This window comes from Oncorhynchus clarkii, unplaced genomic scaffold, assembly GCF_045791955.1.
Source record: "Oncorhynchus clarkii lewisi isolate Uvic-CL-2024 unplaced genomic scaffold, UVic_Ocla_1.0 unplaced_contig_8382_pilon_pilon, whole genome shotgun sequence".
In the NCBI taxonomy this organism is placed as follows: Eukaryota; Metazoa; Chordata; class Actinopteri; order Salmoniformes; family Salmonidae; genus Oncorhynchus; species Oncorhynchus clarkii.
In genome coordinates, this window is record NW_027261051.1 from 142,501 (window position 1) to 152,141 (window position 9,641).

General features: G+C 47.5%; 1 protein-coding gene across 1 annotated transcript in view; it reads right to left on the minus strand.

The window, feature by feature from the left end:
- LOC139403946 (uncharacterized) overlaps positions 1–9,290 on the minus strand; it is an 11,204-nt gene extending 1,914 nt beyond the window's left edge. The window contains exons 1-3 of the mRNA XM_071147154.1: positions 8,766–9,290; positions 7,531–7,580; positions 6,394–6,524 (exon numbers count right to left, since the gene is read on the minus strand). Coding sequence (XP_071003255.1) covers positions 6,394–6,524; positions 7,531–7,580; positions 8,766–9,290 — 706 coding nt within the window. The remainder of the gene's footprint in view (positions 1–6,393; positions 6,525–7,530; positions 7,581–8,765) is intronic.
- Positions 9,291–9,641: the final 351 nt, after the last annotated feature.

Genomic DNA, 9,641 nt, shown 5'->3' on the forward strand with positions numbered 1-9,641 from the left:
CCCTACTTCTTTCTCTCTCTCCCCCTCCCCTACTTCTTTCTCTCTCTCCCCCTCCCCTACTTCTTTCTCTCTCTCCCCCTCCCCTACTTCTCTCTCTCTCCCCCTCCCCTACTTCTCTCTCTCTCTCCCTCCCCTACTTCTTTCTCTCTCTCCCCCTCCTACTTCTTTCTCTCCCTCCCCTACTTTTTTCTCTCCCCCCCTACTTCTTTCTCTCTCCCTCCCTCCCCTACTTGTTTCTCTCCCTCACCCTCCCCTACTTCTTTCTCTCTCTCTCCCCCTCCCCTACTTCTTTCTCTCTCCTCCTCCCCTACTTCTTTGTCTCTCCTCCTCCCCTACTTCTTTGTCTCGCTCTCCCTCCCTCCCCTACTTTCTCTCCCTCCCTCCCCTACTTCTTTCTCTCTCTCCCCCTCCCCTACTTCTTTCTCTCTCCCCCTCCCCTACTTCTTTCTCTCTCTCCCCCTCCCCTACTTCTTTCTCTCTCTCCCCCTCCCCTACTTCTTTCTCTCTCCCCCTCCCCTATTTCTTTATCTCTCCCCCTCCCCTACTTATTTCTCTCTCCCCCTCCCCTACTTATTTCTCTCTCCCCCTCCCCTACTTATTTCTCTCTCCCCCTCCCCTACTTATTTCTCTCTCTCCCCCTCCCCTACTTCTTTCTCTCTCCCCCTCCCCTACTTCTTTCTCTCTCTCCCCCTCCCCTACTTCTTTCTCTCTCTCCCCCCCACCTACTTCTTTCTCTCTCTCCCCCTCCCCTACTTCTCTTCTCTCCCCCTCCCCTACTTCTTTCTCTCTCTCCCCCTCCCCTACTTCTTTCTCTCTCTCCCCCTCCCCTACTTCTTTCTCTCCCCCCTACGTATTTCTCTCCCCCCTACTTATTTCTCTCTCCCTCCCTCCCCTACTTTTTTCTCTCCCTCCCCTACTTTTTTCTCTCTCTCTCTCCCCTAATTCTTTTTCTCTCTCCCCCTCCCCTACTTATTTCTCTCTCCCCCTCCCCAACTTCTTTCTCTCTCTCCCCCTCCCCTACTTCTTTCTCTCTCCCCCTCACCTACTTCTTTCTCTCTCCCCCTCCCCTACTTTTTTCTCTCCACCCTACTTCTTTCTCTCCCTCCCTCCCCTACTCTTTTCTCTCCCTCCCCCTCCCCTACTTATTTCTCTCTCCCCCTCCCCTACTTCTTTCTCTCTCTCCTCCTCCCCTACTTCTTTTTCTCTCCCTCCCTCCCCTACTTTTCTCTCCCTCTCCCCTACTTTTCTCTCCCCCTCCCCTACTTCTTTCTCTCTCTCCCCTACTTCTTTCTTTCTCCCTCCCCCTCCCCTACTTCTTTCTCTCTCCCTCCCCCTCCCCTACTTCTTTCTCTCTCTCCCCCTCCCCTACTTCTTTCTCTCTCCCTCCCTCCCCTACTTCTTTCTCTCCCTCCCTCCCCTACTTTTCTCTCCCCCTCCCCTACTTCTTTCTCTCTCTCCCCTACTTCTTTCTTTCTCCCTCCCCCTCCCCTACTTCTTTCTCTCTCCCCCTCCCCTACTTCTTTCTCTCTCTCCCCCTCCCCTACTTCTTTCTCTCTCCCTCCCTCCCCTACTTCTTTCTCTCTCCCTCCCTCCCCTACTTTTCTCTCCCCCTCCCCTACTTCTTTCTCTCTCTCCCCTACTTCTTTCTTTCTCCCTCCCCCTCCCCTACTTCTCTCTCTCTCCCCTACTTCTTTCTTTCTCCCTCCCCCTCCCCTACTTCTCTCTCTCTCCCCTACTTCTTTCTTTCTCCCTCCCCCTCCCCTACTTCTTTCTTTCTCCCTCCCCCTCCCCTACTTCTTTCTCTCTCTCCCCTACTTCTTTCTTTCTCCCTCCCCCTCCCCTACTTCTTTCTCTCTCTCCCCCTCCCCTACTTCTTTCTCTCTCTCCCCCTCCCCTACTTCTTTCTCTCTCCCCCTCCCCTACTTCTTTCTCTCTCTCTCCCCCTCCCCTACTTCTTTCTCTCTCTCCCCCTCCCCTACTTCTCTCTCTCTCCCCCTCCCCTACTTCTCTCTCTCTCTCCCTCCCCTACTTCTTTCTCTCTCTCCCCCTCCCCTACTTCTTTCTCTCCCTCCCCTACTTTCTCTCCCCCCTACTTCTTTCTCTCTCCCTCCCTCCCCTACTTGTTTCTCTCCCTCCCCCTCCCCTACTTCTTTCTCTCTCCCCCTCCCCTACTTCTTTCTCTCCCTCCCCTACTTTTTTCTCTCCCTCCCCCCCTACTTCTTTCTCTCTCCCTCCCTCCCCTACTTGTTTCTCTCCCTCCCCCTCCCCCTCCCCTACTTCTTTCTCTCTCCCCCTCCCTTACTTCTTTCTCTCCCTCCCCTACTTTTTTCTCTCCCTCCCCCTCCCCTACTTCTTTCTCTCTCCCCCTCCCCTACTTATTTCTCTCTCTCCTCCTCCCCTACTTCTTTTTCTCTCCCTCCCTCCCCTACTTTTCTCTCCCCCTCCCCTACTTTTCTCTCCCCCTCCCCTACTTTTTTCTTTCTCTCTCTCCCCCTCCCCTACTTCTTTCTCTCTCTCCCCCTCCCCTACTTCTTTCTCTCTCTCTCTCTCCCCCTCCCCTACTTCTTTCTCTCTCTCCCCCTCCCCTACTTCTTTCTCTCTCCCCCTCCTTCTTTCTCTCTCTCCCCCTCCTTCTTTCTCTCTCTCCCCCTCCCCTACTTTTCTCTCCCCCTCCCCTACTTCTTTCTCCCTCCCCCTCCCCTACTTCTTTCTTTCTCCCTCCCCCTCCCCTACTTCTTTCTCTCTCCCCCTCCCCTACTTCTTTCTCTCTCTCCCCCTCCCCTACTTCTTTCTCTCTCTCCCCCTCCCCTACTTCTTTCTCTCTCCCTCCCTCCCCTACTTCTTTCTCTCTCCCTCCCTCCCCTACTTCTTTCTCTCTCTCCCCTACTTCTTTCTTTCTCCCCCCCCCCCCCCTACTTCTTTCTCTCACTCCCCTACTTCTTTCTTTCTCCCTCCCCCTCCCCTACTTCTTTCTTTCTCCCTCCCCCTCCCCTACTTCTTTCTTTCTCTCCCCCTCCCCTACTTCTTTCTCTCTCTCCCCCTCCCCTACTTCTTTCTCTCTCTCCCCCTCCCCTACTTCTTTCTCTCTCTCCCCCTCCCCTACTTTCTCTCTCTCTCTCTCTCTCATTCACTTCTTGTTTTTGCTTAGACACTGGGTTACAACATATTTTTGTGCAAAGAGGAAATATAAGAGGGCAGCAGATTGCGGACACAGTGGTTACTATACAGTGGTTATCCTCGTAAACAGCCTCTATGTTAAAGTTATCCTCGCAAAACAGGCTGTACGTGGTGTTCAAGTTGTGCAGACTGTCAGACTAAGCTTGGCCACCACAATCAATGCATGCTTTCCAAAACCTCTAGCTATTGACCTTTAACTAAGTGCTTGAGCAACCTTTTAAAGTTCACAATGTGTTTACACTACGTATTCAAGATTGTGTACTCGGCTCTTGTATACATATTACTAACATTAGAGTGGTGTGTATGTGCGTGTGTGTGTGTGTGTGTGTGTGTGTATGTGCGTGTGTGTGTGTGTGTGTGTGTGTGTGTGTATGTGCATGTATGTGTGTTTGTGTGTGTGTGTATGTGCGTGTGTGTGTGTGTGTGTGTGTGTGTATGTGCGTGTGTGTGTGTATGTGTGTATGTGCGTGTTTGTGTGTGTGTGTGGTGTGTGTGTATGTGTATGTGCGTGTGTGTGTGTATGTGCGTGTTTGTGTGTGTGTGTGTGGTGTGTGTATGTGTATGTGCGTGTGTGTGTGTGTATGTGCGTGTGTGTGTGTATGTGCGCGTGTGTGTGTGCGTGCGTATGTGCGTATGTGTGTGTGTGTGTGCACGCGAATGTAAATCAAATAAAGAAACTACTTTGATCTATATGACATTCAATCCCTCAGGTAGGAGTTTATATTTCTAATAACAGTAGACTGATCTTATTTAAGTGTTTACGATGCTGTCATTTATATTCTCTGTAAATATAGGACATGTCCATTCTATAAGAATGGACAATAATGATTTGAATCCCGAATCTGAAAAGGGACAATTGGTCAAAAGACAAGTGCAAATGCAGCCAATAAGATCAGTTCTTTTTTTTTGCCAATCATTAAGACAAAAGATCAGAATTGGGCTGCCTGTTTAAACTCAGCCATTGAGACATGTGGCCCATAGACATGTGGCCCATAGACTTGTGGCCCATAGACTTGTGGCCCATAGACATGTGGCCCATGCGTCTACAGGCTACCTATAAGCAGAAACGGGTTCTCCAATGTCCCAGGTTCCTGTAGAACTATAACTGTTGTTATGTAACTAGGCAAGTCAGTTAACAACAAATTCTTATTTACACATGGCAAAATCCAGACGACGACCGTTCCAATTGTGCGCCGCCCTATCGGACTCCCAATCACGTCCGGATGTGATCGAGCCTGTATTCGAACCAGGGACTGACACCGTTTGCAATGAGATGCAGTGCCTTAGATCGCTGCACCACTCGGGAGCCTCATATACATATCACATGGGGCATGTGTAGCCCTTACAGTGAAATACTTACTTACAAGCCCTTAATATCTTAACTTCTTAAAGAATTGTAAATAAAAGTAACAAATAATTAAACTGCAGCAGTGAAATAAAGTTCCAGTTTGCTTCTTAATATAAATCCACTTTGCTTCTTAATATAAATCCACTTTGCTTCCTAATATAAATCCACTTTGCTTCCTAATATAAATCCACTTAGCTTCCTAATATAAATCCACTTTGCTTCCTAATATAAATCCACTTTGCTTCCTAATATAAATCCACTTTGCTTCCTAATATAAATCCACTTTGCTTCCTAATATAAATCCACTTTGCTTCCTAATATAAATCCACTTTGCTTCCTAATATAAATCCACTTTGCTTCCTAATATAAATCCACTTTGCTTCCTAATATAAATCCACTTTGCTTCCTAATATAAATCCATTTTGCTTCCTAATATAAATCCACTTTGCTTCCTAATATAAATCCACTTTGCTTCCTAATATAAATCCACTTTGCTTCCTAATATAAATCCACTTTGCTTCCTAATATAAATCCACTTTGCTTCCTAATATAAATCCACTTTGCTTCTTAATATAAATCCACTTTGCTTCCTAATATAAATCCACTTTGCTTCTTAATATAAATCCATATTGCTTCCTAATATAAATCCACTTTGCTTCCTAATATAAATCCACTTTGCTTTCCTAATATAAATCCACTTTGCTTCCTAATATAAATCCACTTTGCTTCCTAATATAAATCCACTTTGCTTCTTAATATAAATCCACTTTGCTTCCTAATATAAATCCACTTTGCTTCCTAATATAAATCCACTTTGCTTCCTAATATAAATCCACTTTGCTTCTATAATTAAAATATTAGTTTGTATTTCTTACAGCTAGTTTACACTTTCTTTGCAAATTGTCACTAAATCATGTTAGCAGCTAATGTTAATCGCTAGTTAGCTGACTAGCTAATAAAATGTACTGAGTCAGAGTAAATGTAGCTAGCTAATACAGCCTGATACTGGTACTGGTGGAGGCCTAAATCAGCATGTTTGTGTATCAGTATCTTCTAAATCAAAGTGGAGCTGGCAAATCGCAATTGCAACACTTGGTTAAAAATATCATGCAGCCTTTACGTGGCAATGTAGAAATGATCTCATTTTAGATCAACGTTTGGTTGAAGTTTGATTGAACAGTATTAAACAATCAGAATGGAGAAAGCCCCATTGCATTCTCACACAATCAGAATGGAGAAAGCTCCATTGCATTCTCACACAATCAGAATGGAGGAAGCCCCATTGCATTCTCACACAATCAGAATGGAGAAAGTCCCATTGCATTCTCAAACAATCAGAATGGAGAAAGCCCCATTACATTCTCACACAATCAGAATGGAGAAAGTCCCATTTACAAGTTATTTCACAGTAGAGGGTGGCCTGGTCTACCGGCCAGGAGGGTGGCCTGGTCTACCGGCCAGGAGGGTGGCCTGGTCTACTTACTCCGACTAGCCAGGAGGGTGGCCTGGTCTACTTACTCCGACTAGCCAGGAAGGTGGCCTGGTCTTCTTACTCCGACTAGCCAGGAGAGTGACCTGGTCTACTTACTCCGACTAGCCAGGAGGGTGACCTGGTCTACTTACTCCGACTAGCCAGGAGGGTGGCCTGGTCTACTTACTCCGACCAGCCAGGAGGGTGGCCTGGTCTACTTACTCCGACCATCCAGGAGGGTGGCCTGGTCTACTTACTCCGACTAGCCAGGAGGGTGGCCTGGTCTACTTACTCCGACTAGCCAGGAAGGTGGCCTGGTCTACTTACTCCGACTAGCCAGGAGGGTGGCCTGGTCTACTTACTCCGACTACCCAGGAGGGTGGCCTGGTCTACTTACTCCGACTAGCCAGGAGGGCGTCCAGCGACTCAGCCCACTTATCCAGTTCCTCCCGGCTGAACTGGACCTTGCTGTGGCCCACCTGACTCCATTGGCGAAGGAACGGGAGGCGGGACCGCTGCTCTTTAACACTGGAGAGGAAGAGACAGGGGAGAGAGGGGAGAGAGGGAGAGACATGAAGGGGGAGAGAGGGAGAGACATGGAGAGAGGGAGAGACAGGGGAGATAGGGAGAGACAGGGGAGATAGGGAGAGACATGGAGAGAGGGGGAGACAGGGAGAAACATGGAGAGAGGGGGAGACAGGGAGAAACATGGAAAGAGGGGAGACAGGGAGAAACATGGAGAGAGGAGAGACATGGAGAGAGGGGGAGACAGGGAAAGAGAATGAGAGAGAGGGAAAGAGAGAAAGGAGGGGTAAGGAGACAGGGGGAGACAGGGAAAGGGAGAGACAATGAGAAGTAGAGAGAGACAGGGAGAGCGAGAGAGACAGGGAGAGAGGGGGGGTAAGGAGAGAGGGGGAGACAAGGACAGAGAGATGAGGACAGACAGAGAGACAAGGAGATAAGAGTAGGTTTTGGTGTGGTTGGATCTGATTCCATGACGACACCACCCTCCTTTCCACAACTGGTTGGCTCAGTATCATTACAACCTCAAGGGTGGCATCCTTCCAAACGGAACTTCTTACTGTACATCCCAAATGGCACCCTATTCCCTATGTCGTTCCAGACGGCACCCTATTCCCTATGTCGTTCCAGACGGCACCCTATTCCCTATGTCGTTCCAGACAGCACCCTATTCCCTATGTCGTTCCAGACAGCACCCTATTCCCTATGTCGTTCCAGACAGCACCCTATTCCCTATGTCGTTCCAGACAGCACCCTATTCCCTATGTCGTTCCAGACGGCACCCTATTCCCTATGTCGTTTCCTCTTTGAAAGAAACCTCGTCCCCATGCTATTGGCCACAGTGGAGGAAATGTACTATTGCTAAGACAGTTACTGAATACCAATGAAGTGACGAGGATATTTTAGTATATCCGTGTGACATCAGTGTTGAAAATCAAAAAAAAATTCCCCCCCCCAAACTGACTTTGTATTACGATCGGAATGCAATGCCCAGGCACATTGATGAGCTTACCGATCTTTCTGCTCTGGGTTAAACAGGTTGGAGTGTGACGAATGGGGACTCTGAAAATAGAGACACGATTAGTTTATTTCCAAATTTAAAATCATCGGCATGTGTCACACACACAGACACACAGACACACAGACACACAGACAGGACAGACAGGACAGACAGGCAACACACACACCTCAGCGGTATGACCTTGGTTTTAGGCCCAATCGTAATATATCATTTAAGGAAGTTCTGTTTGAGCAATATTTTTCCGTCATCGTCGCCATAAGAAAACAACGTTGCCTCCGGGAAAGACTGTGGTTGAACTCAATGTGTGTGCCAATAGGAGAAGGACTTGTCACCACCAAACTTGGTATTCATTGCTTTTGCCATTTAGCAGATCAGATGCTATTATACAAAGGATAAAATGATGGATTTTAAGAGCGCTTAATGAGTTACACATAATTTCAATCAAATTTTGAATATATGACTAAAAACGTAAATGTGATTGAATATGAAATCCTTAATTCTGTCTTACTTTGACTTTTGATACTTAAGGATATTTAAAACCAAATACTTTTAGTAACTTTCTATTAAGGTATCTATACTTTAACTCAAGTATGACAATTGGGTAGTTTTTCCACCACTGGGTGCAGGACACTACAGGGGGTGCAGTACACTACAGGGGGTGCAGGACACTACAGGGGGTGCAGTACACTACAGGGGGTGCAGGACACTACAGGGGACTATAACTTATGTAGAACTAATCTAGAACTAATGTAGAACTAATGTAGAACTAATGTAGAACTAATCTAGAACTAATCTAGAACTGATCTAGAACTGATGTAGAACTAATGTAGAACTAATGTAGAACTAATCTAGAACTAATGTAGAACTAATGTAGAACTAATGTAGAACTAATCTAGAACTGATCTAGAACTAATGTAGAACTAATCTAGAACTGATCTAGAACTAATGTAGAACTAATGTAGAACTAATCTAGAACTGATCTAGAACTAATGTAGAACTAATGTAGAACTAATCTAGAACTAATCTAGAACTAATGTAGAACTAATGTAGAACTAATGTAGAACAAATGTAGAACTAATGTAGAACTAAGCTAGAACTAAAGTAGTCAAAAGCCATCACACACACAAGCCATTCATTCCCATACATCCAGCCTAACACATCCAATACCAAACACACTGTCAGAGCCCACTCCTCTAGTGACCCTGACCTCCCACGTCACTCTTTACCTGCCCAAACAGGCTCTTCAGATGTAGCTTGGCTGCTGACAGCTTGGCTCTGGCGTGGGACCGTTGCTGTGACTTGAAGGAAAAGGGGCTGGAGTCAAAGGTTGAGTACGAGGGAGAGGGCGGAGGCCGGTCGTGCCTGCCCATGCTCTCTGTGCTGCTACCTGAAGTCGCCGGCGCCAACTGGCCGTCACTGTACGCCCTGCATCCTTCGCTGAGGTTCACCACTCTCAGATGACCCTTACCCTCTGGCCTCCCCAGTTCTGTGACGTTCTCCACGCTGACGCTGTGCTCCTTGCCCAGCTCCCCCCTCCCCGGTGTCCTCCCAGGGCTGGCCTCAGGCTCCAGGATGATGGGCGTGGGGGGGAGAGAGGTGGTTCGCCCATCCAGTTTGTCCTCTCCCAGGTGTGGGGTGTAGGTGCCTGACTCCCCGTCCCGGCTGTGGTAGTTCTGGTCCTTAAGCTCCACCTTCTTCCACGGCAGGAAGTCCATATTCAATAGGGACCCCTCGGAGCTGAACCGACGCATGATGGCAGCGCCGCCGGATGGAGGGAAGGAGGGATATAGGTGCAGGCAGGGAACCACAGAAGGGAAGCCAAGCGGGTATGGGAAATGGAAGAGAGAGAGAGAGACAGAGAGAGACAGAGAGAGACAGAGAGAGAGACAGAGACAGAGAGAGGGAGAGACACTGGAGGAAAGACTGCAGCAAAGAACAGTGTGTAAAAGAAAACAGAGACGGGAGGAAGATCAAATCGGACAATCACAGAAAATGTAGAAATTCATCAGGGTCTACCGTTTCATATCATTGGTACACTTTTACAGAGTTAAGGTACACTTTTACAGAGTTAAGGTACACTTTTACAGAGTTAAGGTACACTT